Source organism: Sarcophilus harrisii, chromosome 1 (assembly GCF_902635505.1).
Source record: "Sarcophilus harrisii chromosome 1, mSarHar1.11, whole genome shotgun sequence".
Lineage (NCBI taxonomy): Eukaryota > Metazoa > Chordata > Mammalia > Dasyuromorphia > Dasyuridae > Sarcophilus > Sarcophilus harrisii.
In genome coordinates, this window is record NC_045426.1 from 274,780,974 (window position 1) to 274,799,248 (window position 18,275).

Here is an 18,275-nt window from a genome sequence, read left to right on the forward strand (position 1 = left end):
AAGAATATTTTGGAAAGAAAAGGTTTCAACACAGTAGTAAAAAACAGAGAGGTTAAAAAAAGAGACAGAAAGAGGGAGACAGACACAGATACAGACACACATACACACAGAGTGAAAGAGGGAAGAGATGTCTGAGGGGACAATTTCCAGAGAAAATAGTAGGAAATGGGATTAGAGTGAACAATTCTGGTCATTGTGAGGAAAAGAGCCACCTCATTATTTAGGTCTCAAGGAAAGGAGAATGAAGTGTCAAGGGGTTCAGGGATGAAGAAAAATGGAGAAGAAGGAGCTTATGGTAAATGATCTCAATTTTCTTAGTAAATACAAAGTGAGAAAGATATATGGTAGGTTACAGAATATTGACAAAAAATGACTTATGGGAGAAGTGGTATAAAAACCATCATTGATGACATTTGTAGCCAGTAAAGAAGGTGATATTCTGGTCATGTAACAAAATAAGATATAACAAATGGATAGGCCATGGGCTGTATGGCTATCTTTATTATATTAAAAGAAAAAGGCTTCTAGTACATTGGGACAATCTCTAATGATTATACAAAATCATAACATATGAGTCACAGAAGATGATGAATGAATAAAAAAAGCAATTATTAAGTGTCTACTATGTGTAAAAGACTGTACTAAGCATTGAGGAGAAAAGTATGACAGTCTCTGTTCTTGAGAAATTCACAATAAAATCAGGGAAATTTAGAAAAAATTCTGCTACAAATAAGATATATAGGTCTCAGGGTCTTTTGAGTCCTTATGATTCCAAGAATAGTGCTCTTTGTCAGTATATCATACTGCTTCTAATTCTAAAATAACAAAATATGAAGAGTATGACCTGCTCTCTGAACATTTCAAACTGGACATCCCTGAAACATGCTGTTCAACTGAACTGGTTTCTCCTCAAACCACCTCTTTCTGAAATTCCTTATTTTTATCTCATATGTTCACTCTATTGTCAAAACTTGTTTCAATTGCTACAATACCTTACATATGCATCTCCTTCTCCTCACTCAGAGCTAGGGAATGGACTAGTCTGGAAATATAATATAGGACTAGATTATGAGGAACCCCCTATTACCTGTAGAAGCAAATATAAAACCTAATGATGTCATTTAAAGTGTTTCATGATGGTGCTTCCATGCTAGCTTTTAATTCTTACTATACATTACGCTTCTTTGTACTCTTTTTGTACATGTATATGTAATAAAATGTTACATCCTAATTGGTCTTCTAACTCTTTTTTACACATGGCTCTCAACTCAACATGGCCTTTGTAAAGAGTTCCATTATCTCTGTCCCAGAATTGAAGGGACTTATATTTCTGTTGCTGTTTTTAATTATCAACAATAACTTGAGTTTCAGTCTATCCCGCTTGATTTCTCTATATTTCTTTATATAAAATTTCCATTCTCACCAAATTTCTCTATAAACTGTCATACTGAACACATTTTGGACTTTTCAACTTCCACCTCTTCTAAATCTTTTTTACCAAATTTTTATTCTTCTTTGGAATGTTCTCTGACTTACCTTTTCCTTCTATTCAAATCCTAGGTACCTTTAAGACCCAGCTAGCATCCTAGCTATTTTATAAAGTCTTGCCTGACCATCCCAGCTCATCACAATCATTTCCTTCTCTGAACTCTGATAGAATTTTATTATCTCTGTCAACCAAATGGATAATGCCTTTGTGATTGTTGACTTAAACTATTTAATTTTTTAATAATTATTTCTTCAATATAAAGACTACATTTTCTCTCTCTCTCTTTGTGTGTGTGTGTGGTGTGTGTGTGTGTATTTTTTTTTGTTTTTTGTGGCGGCAATTGGGGTTAAGTGACTTGTCCAGGATCACACAGCTAGAAAGTATTAAGTGTCTGAGACCAGATTTGAACTCAGGTCCTTCTGATTTCAGGGCTGGTGCTCTATCCACTGCACCACCAAGCTGTCCCATATTCTATATTTTTATCTCCATAAATAGTTTAACCTATAGACAAGTATTCAATGACTATTTATTGATTCAACTTTGACATAGGGAAAGGTGGCAAGGGTAATAAAAAATGAGGAATCATTCATTGCAGGATTTTTTTCTCTCCAAAAGCACAGATAAACATTTTTAATCATGCTTTCTTTCATTTGCTATTGAAATTAGTTTGTTTTCCTTAAATACACAACAACCAGTGCCAAAGAAGAGGTAACCCAAAAGCATAGTAGTAGGGCAAGGATGGGGAATGTCTGACTTTATATGGCCCACAAAATCATGTTCAGTCATCTCAGTTGTACCTGACTTTTTATGATCCTATTTGGAATTTTTTTGGCAAAGATACTGAAGTGGACACTGGAATGACTTTCTCCAGCTCCAGATAAGAAAAGTGAGGCAAACAGGGTTAAATGTCTGGTCTGGGGAACCCATAGTTAGTACGTATCTGCGGCTGGATTTGAACTCAGGGAGAGGACCAATACTTTGTCCACTGTGCCACTCATTCCATCATGTTCATTTAGCATTATTATGTATATAATTATGCTGGGATAGTGGAGAGAGTACCAGATTTTATTTTTAGAAAGCCTAGTCTACATCCCATCTCTGCAAATAACCGTTGTTGTAATTTTGGGCAAATCATTTCAAATCTTCGAGCCTCAGTTTCTCATCTGTCAAATGAAGAAACTGGATTATACAATTCCTAAGTTTCGACCCAATTTTAAACATAAGCTCCCGTGACCTGCCAGAGTAAATAGAGCACTGGAGTTGGAAGCAAGGAGATCTATCTTGATCCCTGTGACTAAGTGTATGATTGTTGAATTCAAGTGCTTTTTCATTCTTAATTTCCTTATCTATAAAATGGGGATAGCAATAGAACTTTCCTTATACAGGGCTGTGGTGAGCACACATGTGACATGTAAGCAAACCTTAAAGAACTCTATAAATACTATTATCATCACCATCATGACTGTCATTGTCATCATCTTCCAAGCTAAACAGTTCAGTGGCCTGAATCTGGTTTTAATGGTTGCTCTTCTAGCTGCTGGCACAAAAGGGCATTGATGATTTTAGAGAAAAAATATTTAAAAATAGGGAAGGGAGTGTCCATAAATAAAAAGGAGTGTCCATAAATAAAGAGTGAGGATGCCCATTTACAGAGGACAAACTGGTCTTGGATTCACACACTGTACAAACTGGCCTTAGCAGAGAGGTCTTGGATTCAGACACTGTACACGTGGCTTATTTCAGGCTGGTCCCAGCAAAAACAAGGCCATTAGAAACCAAATGCTCATACTAATTGCTTATCACCCACATATGTGTGTACACATGTGGTTTCTTTTTCCCCAAGATGTCAGTATATTAAAAAATGAATTTACTGCATAGTATTCCAGTCTAGAGAGACCTTGTTAGTCTTCTGAATGAAATTGGATCTCTTTTTGTCTCCCAAGAGCACTAATTTTGTCATGTTCCTGAAGATGCAGCATAGAATTATATTCATAGAAGAGAAGGAAGACAATATATACATGTGTTTTCCATGTAATCCTTTTCCTTCTTTAAAGTGTACCTCCCATATCTATATAAGAGAAACACATGCACGTATTTATAACTTTCCTTAAAAATACATTCCCCTGCATTCTTAAGTTTTTATGGTCTCAGGTCTCATGTCTCTGACAGGCATCAGCTTTGGACTGTCACATGTTCTCAACTGTATAAGTCTTAGGGAATAATACACATTAACCTTTTTTCATGTTCAGAGAGTTAAAAAAAAAAAGAAAAGAAAAAAAAGCTCAAGATGGATACAGCTCAAGAAGTGACATCCCTGATATTACCTTCAACATAGTAGAAGTTCAATAAATGTTCAGTAAATTTGAGAGGCTATATAGATCAAAGTTTAACCATTGAGATGAGGGTGGGTGTTTTTTTTAAACAAATATATATTAAAGATTTCATTGATCCCTAATTTAACAGTTAGCAGGGATGTTCAAAAGTAACTGAACAGCCACATTTTTAAAAGACCTGTTCACAAGGACCTGGTGCAAGACCGAAAATATACAACTAAAAAGATTTTTGCTTGTTTTTTTAATTGAAAATATTTTTATTGTATATCTTTTGTTTTTATATCATCCACATTTCCTTCTCTTGCTCCCCTCCAAAACTTCATGACTTAGTACAAAGCAGAAAAAAAGAAAGGGAACAGTTCAGCAAAATTAACCAACTTATCAACAGCAGGACTTTTTATACTAAGGAAAGAAAAATCAATGGCAAAAACTCCTTCATTGTAGAGTCCTTTTTTTCTCAGGACCAGTATACTTTTGAAAAATGATAAAGAAAAGGCTGTTGGGATAAGAGAGTTTGTTTAGCAAATTGTGTATTTTTGAAATTAGAAGGTAAAAAGAAAGAAACTGACTTTCTCACAACTGCTACTTCTCTATACCTTGTTTAAAAAATAGACTTGCTCACAAATAATGTATAGTGAACAAAATCCACTGAATGTCTTCTTGAATCTTATAAGAAATGAGTATTAATAATAATTTTAGAGACAGTAGAATTTAAAACCAGGGAAAATTCTACAAAATGACCAAGTGGGATAGCCATCGGAAGAATAAAGAGATTGGTGACTCTTCTTCCCTAGAACAAAGCTTCTGAAATAGTGGGTTGTGACCACAAGTAGGGGGGTCACATAACTGAATGTGGGGATTGTGAAATTATGATTTATTATCAGCAAATGTTTGACAGTAAATAAACTAGTAAAAATAAATTAGTAAATCAGTAAATAATAAAAGTATTATCAGTCTTGGACCTGGCCATCCTCAGCAACAAGATCAACCAAATCATTTCTAATGGAGCAGTAATGAACTGAACCAGCTACGCCCAGAGAAAGAACTCTGGGAGATGACTAAAAACCATTACATTGAATTCCCAATCCCTATATTTATGCCCACCTGCATTTTTGATTTCCTTCACAAGCTAATTGTACAATATTTCAGAGTCTGATTCTTTTTATACAGCAAAATAATGTTTTGGTCATGTATACTTATTGTGTATCTAATTTATATTTTAATGTATTTAATATCTACTGGTCATCCTGCCATCTAGGAGAGGGGGTGGGGGGTAAGAGGTGAAAAATTGGAGCAAGAGGTTTGGCAATTGTTAACGCTGTAAAGTTACCCATGCATATAACCTGTAAATAAAAGGCTATTAAATAAAAAATAATAAAAATAAAAAAAAATAAATTAAAAAAAATTTAATGTAAAAAAAAAAGTATTATCAGTCTGAAGTGAAAAAAAATTATCAGTAAATTAAAATCAGTAAATCAGTAAAATTATCAGTAAATCAGTAAAGTAGGAATATCTACTTTACATACCAATATACCTGGGATCATGTAAAAATTTCTCTGGTGAAAAATGGTCACAAGTAGAAAAACCTTAAGAAGCCCTGCTCTAGAGAGATGAGTTTTAGAAGCAAGAGAAGACAGAAGGAATGGGGAAATCAGCTGACTTCAATCATGGACTTCTTTCCCACACTTTTTATTTCTTTTGTGCCTAGAGTTCCTCTTGATAAGAAATATCCCAGATTGGGCAAGAACCAGAGATAATCATTTTAGAAAAACTACACATACATATGCATATTTATATACACTGCAATTACTGACCTTTCTAGAAGAAAATCATTTCCCTATGCCTTGGGATGGGACTCATTCCAGAGGAGGAAAAATGTGTCTACTTTACTGAAAAGACCTCATCACTTCTTTCCTCTCATTTTTCTTTTCATTTTTTTCTCCTCTAGTATATAGAACTTTGATTTTTATCAGAGTAAGGAGCTCTCAATGCGGAAATTCCCTCTATCAGTGCAGACCAGCAACTCCTCTGCATCTTAGTCTTATGGAGGGATATTAGAGTAACTTTTAAGATTAAATGATTGTCCAGGCTCACACAGACTGGACAGGATGTTCATCATAGATCTTGAGCTGAAAGGGACTCAGAGGCATCCAGTCGAATCCCTTCATTTTAGAGATAAGGAAACAGGCCTGAAAAAGTCAACAGAAACTAAAATCAAACAGATAACAAGTATCAGGGGTGAGATTGGAATCCAGATCATATGACTTCAGAACTAGCTTTCTTTGCTATCATCCAGGCTATCATCCCAGTGAGCTCAAAACAGGTATAGATAAAGACAGAGACCATTCAGGTATGGAAGACAGTGAAAGTCAACAATATGGAGTTGGGAGATGGAACGCTGTGTATATGGAACAGTGAGGAGGCCAATAGGGTGGATCAATGGGATTATTGTATCAGAAGACTGGAAAGGTAGGAAGGAGCTATATTGTGAAGAGCTTTTAATGCCAAACGAGTTCACACTTGACCTTTGAATGGAATTTGTTGAGTCGGGGAAAACAAGATTGAACCTGAGCTTTTGGAAAATCACTTTGGCAGTATGAGATCAGCTCTTGATCTCCTATACTGATGGTGTCAAATAGAAATGGAAGCCACTAATGCATACATAAAGATCCCTGTAGACCACATTTCACTTTAGTGTTAAAATGTAATGTTGTCTCTTTTATTGTATTTTTATTTTGTTAAATATTTTCCAACTACATTTTAATCTGATTCAGGAGTGTTGTGGGTTACATATTTTTAACAGCTCTACCCTATATTATTTGCCTCTGTTCCTCTAATTTAACTCTTTATTTATTTTTTCTTTTTTTCTTAAGGAGGAAAACTTTAAAACTATGAATACAGTAGTTTTAGAGCTCTTTTCATTGTGCTCTGACTCTGCCAAGTGTTTCTTGACATAAGGGTCCCAGGATTGAAGAATGAAAACCACAATGGGAGCCCTCGCAAATCACAAGAAATGGGACAGCCATGATCATTTGTCACGGCATGGAGACAGCAAGTTACCCAACAGCCACGTTGATAAACAGAATGAACCCGACATTCATCTCCTTAATGGGACATTAATGTCTCCAATTGGCTGCGCCCGCCCCAGTGTTGAATCTGACTGTGGCACCTTCTAATTGCCCCAGAAAGCCAATAATTTATAGAGTGGGCTTTTTAATGGCTGCACAAATCTACCCAATCAATTTGGTGCCTTAATTGAAATTTGTGGCTTAACAAGAAAAATCATGCAGATGCCCTGTTTGGACATGCTTCTGCATTTAGCTGCACACACAGGTCACTGCTTTGCTTGTGGGGTAATGCTTGGAGACATGGCACAGGACCATTAGTTTATGTCAGAAATAGGAAACAGCTACACATTCACATATAGAGGGGTGTGGTGAGACTCAAGTGAAGGAATGTCTGTAATACACTTTCCAAACCTTAGAGCACTATATAAATGCCAATTATTATTATTATTATCCTGCAGTCACCAGGTCTCTAGCCTGGTGTTGACTTTATTCCTTGAGTCTTCATTGTATAGTAGCACTTCTGCTGAGCTCAAGACGTATTTACAAAGCAATACAAAGCACTCTTAGGGTAAGGGTGGGTGGGAGAGTGTGTGGAAGTATATACATAGTTTTAATTTTAATATAGATTGATAACATTTAAAAAAACTTAGATAATCAACAAAACAATAAACCAAAGTATGATTTGTAGCAATTGCTGATTTCTGAGTGAATTCAAATCTGGCTCCAGACACTTACTAGCTGTGTGACAATAGGCAAGTTATTTAATCCTGTTGAGCTCAGCGTCTTCATCTGTAAAATGAGCTGGAGAAGGAAATGGCAAAGCCCAAAATGGGTCATGAAGAGTCAGGCATGCCAGAAAAATGACTGAACAAAAGCAAAAAATGCTCACACTGAACATTTAACAATTGATTCTTGAAGGCTTGTTAGAGTTGGTTCTGGCGCATCTTTGGCCAAAAATCCATGTTGGAATATGATGACTTCTTGCAGGAATAGCTGGATGGTGCAGTGGATAGAGTACCAGCTATGAAGTCAGGAGTTCAAATCTGGCCTTGCAAACTTACCACTTGCCAAATTCTGGCCAAAGTACAAATGCATGTTACTGATTACTAAGAGAACTGGGAAAGAAAACATGCTTAGATCACTACACATCTATCCCTATTAGTTGTAAAAAAAAATATCCTACTCCTCTGATGTTGGGTCAGCTATATTCTCTGCATTGAATACTGGACATCAAAAATTATTCAGTTCAACTCCATAACTTTACAGATAAGGAAATGAAAGCCCTACAGAAGTGACTTGTCCAAGTTCACACAGCTAGTAAGTAGTGAAGTCAAGATTTGAATCCAGATCCTATGACTCCAAATGTAACAATTTTCCCATTCCATCACACTGCATGCTTGCATAATATTAACTTGTATATGTTAAAATATAAAATACCCAAAACAACAATAACAGTAACCCAAACTCGAGAATATCAATGCAGCCCTTAACTTATCTCAAAGGGTTCTAATTTTCTGTGTGACATTAGGCAAGTCATAAAGAATGAATAAATTGTGTTAGATAATCTCTGGGGTCTCTTCCAGATTTAAATCTATAATAACATGATTGATTTGGGACAGAGAAGAATAGAAATTCTATCAAAAAGTGATAATTTAGTAGGACATTTGTGTATCTAAAAAAATATGAAAATATTCACAACGATAAATATTCACAAATGACAGCTCTTCATGTTGGGAGTGGAAGTAGGTTGTGTTTTGATAATAATTATAGCAATTCATGTTTCTTTTGTGCCCTAAGGTTTATCTTCTACCAGTTAGATAAAACAAGTGACACACTTGATCCACGATCAGGAAAAGACGTTCTCTGAAGTAGGTTTTTCTTATTGTTGTTTTTTTTCTCTTCTATTGCCTAAGATTTCCCTAGACATGGAATGCACTCCCTCCTATCCTCTGCTTCTTAAATCCCGTGTTTTCCTTCAGGCTCAATTCATGTGTTATCTCCCACACAAGATCCTACTTGATTTTTCTTAGTTATTAGGACGTTCTTTCCTTCTTTCTCAGTATTTTGCATTTATTTATGTTTCTTTATTGTCCTCCCTCACTAGAATGTTAGCTCCTTGAAGACAGGCATAATTTTTATTTTTCTGGCATAATGCCCTCCATTGCTACCACCTTGGCATTATCTTATACCTGGATTATTGCCATTATCTGCTGATAGGTCCCTTGCTATAAAACTCAGCTAGCAAATCCTGAAGTACAGATCTGTCTATATTGCCTTCCATAATGAATAAATTCCAGTTGTTGGATCAAATATGAAATTCTGTTTGGCTTTTAAATCCTCTCAATTCTTCCTTGCCTCCCTACTTTTCTGGTATCCTTTTACCTAACTCCTATCCACATAAATTGACACTAATTGCTGGTTAATCATCAAATATAACACTCTATCTCCTTATTTTATGTTGCCTAGCACATAGTAGGTACTTAAGAGATGCTAAGTGACATAGTAGGTGCTGTACTCTGCAATCCAAACAAACTGAACTTCTCTCTGTTCCTTGTACATAATTCTCCAACTCTCTTTTCATTGGCCACCCTATATAGCTGGAATGCACCTACTCCCTACCTCTGCCTCATAGAACCCATCTTTTCCTTTAAAATGCAGCCTAGAGTACCATCTTCTTCATTAATTCTTTCCAATCCCCTCAGTTGCTATTGCCTTTCCTCCCAAACTAGTGTGTAGGAATGTGTGTGTATGTGTGTGTGTGTGTGTGTGTGTGTGTGTGTGTGTATAAGAGAGAGAGAGAGAGATGTGTATATCTCCATATGTAGATAAGTGAATTTCCATATTTATTGGAGATATGCACATATCCATCTATAGATATTGATATATTTCCACCTATATATAGATATGTATATGTCCATACATGTGGAGATATGTATCTCTCTGAATATACATATAATATACATATAGGTATAATCTCCATGTGTATACACATATACTATATACACATATAATTAAGCAATAAGATATATTGTTACAGGTACTTCTTGTCTTCCCCATTAGAATGAAAACTCCTTAGTAGGGATTTGTTTCAGTCTTTTTTATTTGTACCCTGCGAGTGCCTAGCGGGCACATAGTAAGTATTTAAAAAATACTTATTTGTTTATATAGATTGCTTAATCTGATTGATCAGATGCAGGATGAGACTCTTAATGATAAGTAAGCCTGGGAAATATTTTTAGGTTGTTGATGAAACTGTAAATATACAGAATTTAGCACTAGAAGTCTCTTTTTCCTTCATCACTTTTCCTAAAAATCAGGTTTGAAAAGAAGGGGTATATGATGAGAGGGCTGAAGCAGGAAGAGTAAAGAGAGTCTTTTGTATAATCCATACCTCAGAAAACTGAAGTCTCCCAAAATCGCTGGGTGGGTTGGCAATCTTAAAGACTTTCTTTGGCATTACCCATGTTTCCAGGGTCTCCAGTTTGCTCACAGCCAGATTTGTTGCATGATGTTTGATTAGGAAGCCTTGGAAACGATCAGCAAGGAAGTACAGATGAACAGATACTGGATGACCCATTGGATAGTACCTGAGAAACAGAAGCACATATCCATAACTGGGAGCAACATCAAATCAGTCAGAGAAGGCTTAGAAACACTACCTCTTGAGCTTGGGTAGATAAGGCTGGGCTGCTGAATAAGAAGCTATGGGGTTTATTACCTATTAAGATAATATTTATGGTTATGTTAAGAAGCTGAAAGGGGACACTGGTATAAGAGAGACTGGTGACCAAAGACAAACATCTTACTAGATAATTTTGACAAAATCTGTGGCACTCAAAATCATTAGGTGATGTATGATGTGGGAGAACAAGTCCTGGAGTTGGACCTGCATTTGAAGGCAAGCTCTGACACAACTTGTGTAATGTTGGGGTGAGTCACTTTATGGGGTTATAGAAGTCAAATTTGATTATATCTTTGGGTTACCTGACTCAATTCTTCCCTAATTTTACAGATAAAGCCCAAGGAGATTAAGGACTTGCCCAATGTGACATATATAGTTAATGTCAACTTAGGTATTTGAACTCAGATTTCCAGCCTTTCAGCTTTGCCATTTTTCCTATGTCATACACTCCCTTCATTTCTCAAGTCTAGTTTTCACATCTATAAAACGAGATATCTAGGCTAGATGATCTGGAAAAGCTTTTTAAGTTTTAAACTTTATGATCCAGTGATAATGTACACCACCTGAAGGAAAAATGCCACAGTCTACCACTCCACCAAATTATGATTGACCTTGAATATTGTGGCATTGTGGATAAAGAGCAGATCTCAGAGTCAGGAGGTCCTAGGTTCTAGTCCTGCCTCTGAGATCTGTAGGATCCATGAGGAAATCACTAAACCTCTTACTGCTTGAGGTAACTTTCTAAAACAAATTGCAGAGAAGATACAACTTATATTGTAGAGGGAGTCACTTTACTGGATCTTTCTAATATCATTGGATTGGATATCAGTGGAAATCATGGGTCCAGAACAAGTGGTCATGGGGAATATACTAGGAAAAGTCAGAGGCTTTAGAGTCAAAAATTTGATTCTAAGCTTTGTAACTTTGGGCAGGCCACTTAACCAATCAGGGATTTGTTTCTTCATCTCTAAAATGAAGAACTTAGCAAAGATGACCTTTAAGGTCTCTTTAAATCTAAATCTATGATCTTATGTCAATGACCCTTCAGGGACTTGTGGCTGACAGGGAGGAGGAGAACAGGCAAATTTTAATAGCTAAGCCTGACAACATCCAAATCTACTCCCTTCTTCCTCCTTCCCATTCAGGGAACATTCATTGACAAGTGAATTTGAACAACATGGAACTAAAGTGAGAGTATCAAACACCAATGCAAGTTAATGAAAAGAGGGTCAACTTTTCATATGGAATATGCTTAATGAGAACAGCCAGTCAGGCTGTTTTCTCACAGCCCCTGACACCATCAAGTTCTGTTCATATGATTTCTGGAATAAGCACAGCCCAGCAATCTATAAACAAGGCCAACATTGATGGACTCTGGAAAAACACATCCCACAAGACCATGCAGCCAACACAAGCAATAACCTTGCTGCTCTTTGGAATCACAAGACCTATTGCTCTCATGAAGGGCAGTGGCAAATATTTACTGTGGTTGAGGAATAGCTTAAATCAATGAGATGCAACTAAAGATTCATTTCTGAAAGGGGAGACTCTTAACAGTGGCTGCCCCAGTGGACGCTCTTGGAAATATTTTTGAATACCACAGTACATATTGTAAATAACTTAAGCCTTCTTTCAGTCTCCTAGATCATATGCATACATGTCTTTGTTGATCAGTGTATGAGAGGGAGAAAAGAAGGTAATGAAGAGTTATTTTAAATGGTCACTCCTGCTTCTGAGTGCATATGAACACACAGACTAGCGTAGTATCATGCTGGATACATACAAAGTCCCTAATACAAGAATTAACTTAAGAGTTTTCTATTACATACATTTAGAGTCGAAAGGGCCTCAGAGATCATCTTGGCAAAGTCTCTGATTTAAAAATAAGGAAACTGAAGCTAGGGGACTAAGTGATTTGTGAAGTGTCACACAGCATAGCTCAAAGTTAAAATTGCTTCCTTTGATTCCAAGACCATCTCCCTATTCCATTGTGTCATATAAGCTGCTCCAGAATATACTTTAAGAAGTATTTATTTTTATTTCTTATTTTTCTTTCCCTCTTTTCCTTTTTCATCCTGGATTTCTCACAAAGTCAGAAGCAGCAGATGGATGGGAGGTGCATAGTAAAAAATGGAGTAGGAAATTGGGAGTAATTATTCCTTTCCCTTCAACTGAAGCCCTTACATTAAGAAAGTCTCTCTCAGTTCAGTGGCAGAAGTCCCTCAGTGTTTCATGCAAAAGAAATCTGGCTGCTTTGGCTGCTTAAGAGACTAGCTTCTATTCTTTGCTTAAATTTTGTCTGTGATAGATAGGTCCCTGGTCATCACTGGACCTCAGTTTATTCATCTACAGAATGAGAAGGTTGGCTTAGACAGCCTTTGAGGTTCTCTCCAGCTCAAGATCTAAGATCTTATGGCAGTATCTCCTTCGATGGGAATGAGTCATGTACTCAGAGGGGTGAGAGGGTACCAATGATACAAATCTGTAAACTGTAAATCTCTGGTTCTCTTCCTCCCCCAGGGAAACACATTTGAAATGGTTTCTTTCTCATGCTGTCTATATAGAATGGATTTTCCCCCCCATTCACCCATTTTAAAATCAACACAAAGGAATCTCTTCTAGGAAGCTACCTGGAATTAATCCCATTTGACCAATTATACCTTGCCTTTTTCATCACCGTCTCCATACTCAGTGTATACCTATATTCATTTGCACTGCTTGTGTTAATTTGATAGTATTCTGGGATTATTTGGGCATTAATAGTGTGTATCCCTCCCCACTTCCAAAGTCTTTTTTTTTTTTTTTTTTTTTTTTAACATATCTCCTCAGGGCATTCTCTGCCCAACACCCAATAGTGCTCTGTACAGTAGATATTTAAGTATTGCTGACAAAGAAACAGCTTAAATTAGGCATAGCTACATGAAAAATGAACAAGAAATTAGAAATAAAAAAGGGGAAGGAAGAGAAGAGAATGAGGGAGAAGAAGAGAGAGAGAAAGAGGTGGGAAGAAAGACGGAGGGAGAAGGGAGAGAAGGGGGAGGAAATGAAAGAAAGACAAGGGAGGGAGAGAAGTTAAAAGAGCTCAGCATCCTTTATAGCTTGTAAAATAAAAGGCTGCCCGTTTCGACAAAGTTTAAATTGGTGAGCACTTATACTGTACTTGTTGTCCCATAATAACAGCATTCCACAAATCACTGTCCCCATTCTGTTAAATACAAGTTTCCCTCCAGTCTCCATCAGAAAGTCTAAGTTTTTATGCCCAATTACAATGGTTATATAAACCTCCTGTGTTTACCCATTTCCTGAAATCATTGCCTTGTTACAAAGGATGAGATGTGAAATAAAGAAAAATGAAATGTGTGCGTCTCTTAAAATGGCTTCTTGGGCAAAGGCAGCTGGGTTGAAAACACACACACACACACACACACACACACACACACACACACACACACACGCCCATGTTCCCTGGAGCTTTGACAAGGAAAAAAATAAAAACAATGTGACTGTTATTATTTAGCAATAGAATCCACAGATGACAGAAGTGTAACCTGGTACTGTTCACAGGTTCCAAAGGTGTCCTGTGCTGGTCTGTCCTAAAGGCCCAGTCCTGTGATGACTAATATGCTTGTACCTCACCTTCAGCTGCAGAAATCTTCTTGAAGAGGGTGTAAATCAAAATCTATTACAAGAACAATGGGGGAGCTGGATCTATTTTAAAGAAACTCTGCAGTGACTCCTTTTGTAAGCCATTTATAGAATGGAAATTATCATTCCTTAATCAATTTGTTTTGTAAATTCAGATTTTATATACTGCAATGGCTTAAAATGGGACATAACATTACTCCGGTATCCCCAAGATCTCCAAGGTCCAGGCTGCTTATTTCAAGTGTATTCTACACAAGAAAAGTCTATGTCAACAAAAGGATATAGATTGTCTTTGTAAGTACACTATAATGTAATGTATATATATATAACTGTAATGATGATGAAGATAATGATGTTGATGATGATGATTTTGTTGTTTGGACTAGACCTGTGATTTCATTGGTTTAAGGAACTCTCAGGGAGAAAATTCCTTCCATCAATACTTATTAGTGAATATTCTGTAATGTATAATTTTAAAGAACTCCCTGGTAAGCAGAGTTCCAGGGCACTGGGAGGTTAATTGATTGCCCAGAGTCACACCTTTGGTGTGACTTGAACCAAGGACTTCCGGACTCTATAGCTATATCTGTAGAAGGAGGGGCCTTAGAACATAGGCCAAGAAATTCCATTTGCCATCCTAGTTGAAGAGTTAATATGTTCAAGATTTGTGGTGGGAGGAAAAAAAGGAACTCAAACATGGGATGATGGAAAGCAGAGGACTTGAATTCTAATCCTGCTTCTGCCATTTCCTACCTATGTGATATTGAATCTCAGTTTTCTTATTAGGGATTTGGATTAAAAGGCTTCAAGTCCTTTCCAGCTTTCAGCCTATAATCCTGTGATATTTCTTTCCCTTTCATTCTCTCTCCTCTCAAGTACCTTGGTACTATATAACATCAAGGAGGGAAGACAGGGAAAGGAAGAAATGGTAGAAGAAAGAAAAGGAAGAAAGAAAAAGGAAGAGGGGAGGAAAAAGAAGAAGGAAGGAGTTGAGGGGAGAAGGCAAAAGTTAGAAGGCTTCTTAACCTGGGATCAATGGATTTAAAAAATATTCCAAAGATTATATTTCATTATCAATTGACTTCTTTGCAAATCCTATGGATGTTATTTTATACATTTAAAAATCTATTCTGAGAAGGCAATCACAGATTTCCCAAGGGGTCCAGGACACAAAAAAATATTAAGAACTCATAAGTTAATGTGTATTCAGAAATTCAAATAATTCTCATCCCTTCAGAAAAAAACAGAACAAAAGAAAAATCTCCCAAACACCTAAACTATTCATTATCCCTTTGTTTCCTTCTTCTTCCCCTCTTTCTCTAATGGCCAACTTATTTACCCAACCTAACTTTTGCTGGTATCTTCTCTGTGATCCCCATGGTTGGGTGCCTTATAAGGAAAAGCAAAGGGCCTTTGGGCTCACCTGCAGCTGTTCTCACCATCGGCATGTAAGGATGACTCAGCTCTTCGGAGACCCAGGCGGGTAAATGAGTGGTACATAGTCAATGTCACATCACTGATGCTGTGGATGCCATCAGGTTCATCATAGACATTCTCCCAGTAGGACCGCAGGCCTGGGGTACCCGAGGGATAGTTCCCATAAAGGTAATAGTCCAGCTGGCCAATTATTTCTTGATTCACTACAGCTTCAAATTTACGGGCAAAGAACGTTGGTCGGGCAGTTTGCTGTGCTCACAAGGTGGAAAGAAACTGAGTTAATTATTATCAGAAGCTGAGGATATTAGAGTTAGTAGTGACATTAGAGAAAGAAACCAATTTTTTTATTTTAATGATATAGAAAACAAGTAAGAGAGAAGTAAAGTGACTTGTTTAAACCAAATAGTTATTTGATAACTTACAATTTATTAACTTGTTCACTATCCTTTGGACCTATCAAAGTTTGTCTGTAAAACCAGATAGGTGGTGCAATGAATAGAGTGCCAAGGCTGAGATCAGGAAGACTCATCTTCCTGAGTATGAATTTGGTCTTGGATACTTCTTAGCTGTGTGACTCTGGGCAAGTCACTTCACTCTGTTTGCCTCAGTTTCCCAACTGTAAAATAAGCTGAAGAAGGAACTGGCAAACCATTCTACTATCTTTGCCAAAAAATAATCTCAAATGGGGTCACAAAGAGTTGGACACAATTAAAATGACTGAGCAACTGAACACCAGCCACCCTGAACTAGACACAATACTCCAAATATGGAGTATTATAGGAGGATATAAGAGGCATATTATGACTTTCAATTTGGATGTTAATAATAAAATACAAAATTGCATTATCTCTTTTTGACCTCATATGAAACCCTTAGGACCTTTTCCTAAGAATGAATTCCTAGCCTTTTCTCTATTTTCAATCTTCTTGTCCTTTTGACAGTTGTTGACATTGTTGACCACACTGTCCTTTTGACCATTTCTGGATTTTCTTAATTCTGTTCTGTCCTGATTCTTCTCTAATTTAGCAGACTTGTCTTTCTTAATCTCCTTTGTAGTATCATGATCCATGTCTCAACCTCTATGGGTGTTTATCTCCCTATGTGTTCTTAACAGCTGCTAAGGAATTAGCTATCATCTCTATGTAGTGATTTTCTCTCACCATCACCACCACCACCACCACCATCATCATCATCACTTTTTATTTTAGAAACACATGTAAAGATAGTTTTTAATATTCATCTTTGCAAAACCTCGTATTCCAAATTTTTCTCCCTCCCTTCCCTTTTTCCTCTCTCTCTAGACAGCAAGCAATTCAGGTTAAATATGTGCACTTCCTCTGAATATATTTTTATATTTGTCATGCTGCACAAGAAAAATCAGATCAAAAAAGAGGGGAAAAACATGAGAAAGAATAAATTAAACAAAAACAACAACAAAAAGGTGAAAATAGGTGAAAACACTATACTTTTAGCCACATTCAGTCTCTATAGTTCTCTCTCTGGATTATGCAATGATTCTCATACCCACACATTTAGTCCTTATCTCTTGCCTCAGTCTATTCCAACAATTCCAATTACTGCTAGACATCTCCACTTGGATGTCTTACAGATATTTGAAACTCAACATAGCCATAACAAAATTTATTATCTTTCCCCATAATGTCCTAGCTTCTTCCTAATGTCTATTTTGAGAATAGCACTCTGGTCATTTAGATTGGTAACTTAGTACACATCCATGACTCTTCATTCACAGTTATTATCACAGTTAATATCACAATATTATCACTATTGCTAATCAGTGTCCAAGTCCTGCCAATTCTGCATCTCTCACATCTGTATACTTTACTTCATTCCTAGCAAGTCACTTCTTGCTACAGACTCTTAATTGGTCTCCCTTTCCAGTCTCTTTCCTTTCCAAATTATCCTCCACTTTGTCATCCAATTAACATTCCTAAAGTACAGGTCTAACCATGTTACTTCCCTGCTCAAGAAGCTCCATGGTTTCCTTTTGCCTCTGAGAAATATAAAGGGAAGCTAGGTGATGTAGTGTATAGGGTTCTGGGCCTGAGCTCAGAAGATGCATTTTACTGAGTTCAAATCTGATCTTAGATAATCTGCTAGCTTACATGATCCTAGGCAAGTCACTTAACCCCATTTGACTTTGTTTATTCATTTGTAAAGTGAGCTGGAAAAGGAAATGGCAAACCACTCCAGTATTTTTGCCAAAAAAATCATAAATGGGTCCATAAAGTGTCAGACATGACTGGAAAATAAATATGATACATGCGTGTGTGTGTGTGTGTGTGTGTGTGTGAGAGAGAGAGAGAGAGAGAGAGAGAGAGAGAGAGAGAGAGAAAGAGAGACAGAGACAGAGACAGAGAGAGAGACAGAGACACACACACACAGAGACAGAGACAGACAAGAGAGACAGGGAGAAAGGGAGATAGACAAGGAAGGAGAGAGAGAAAGAAGAGAAAGAGAAACAGAGAGACAGAGACAAAGACAAAAAGGGAGGGAGGAAAGAAGGAGAGAGGGAGAGGGAAGAAAAGAGAGAGAAAAGGAAGGAGGGAGAAAGATCTCTTGTCAGGAACTAGAACAAATAAGAAGAAGATGTGAAGATG

The 18,275-nt window shown here is 36.8% G+C and overlaps 1 protein-coding gene across 1 annotated transcript in view; it reads right to left on the reverse strand.

Moving 5' to 3' along the window:
* The window catches only part of XYLT1 (xylosyltransferase 1), a 414,523-nt gene that overhangs the window by 21,624 nt on the left and 374,624 nt on the right, over positions 1-18,275 (reverse strand). The window contains exons 9-10 of the mRNA XM_031942799.1: positions 15,641-15,903; positions 10,282-10,477 (exon numbers count right to left, since the gene is read on the reverse strand). Of these exons, the coding sequence (XP_031798659.1) occupies positions 10,282-10,477; positions 15,641-15,903 (459 nt within the window). The remainder of the gene's footprint in view (positions 1-10,281; positions 10,478-15,640; positions 15,904-18,275) is intronic.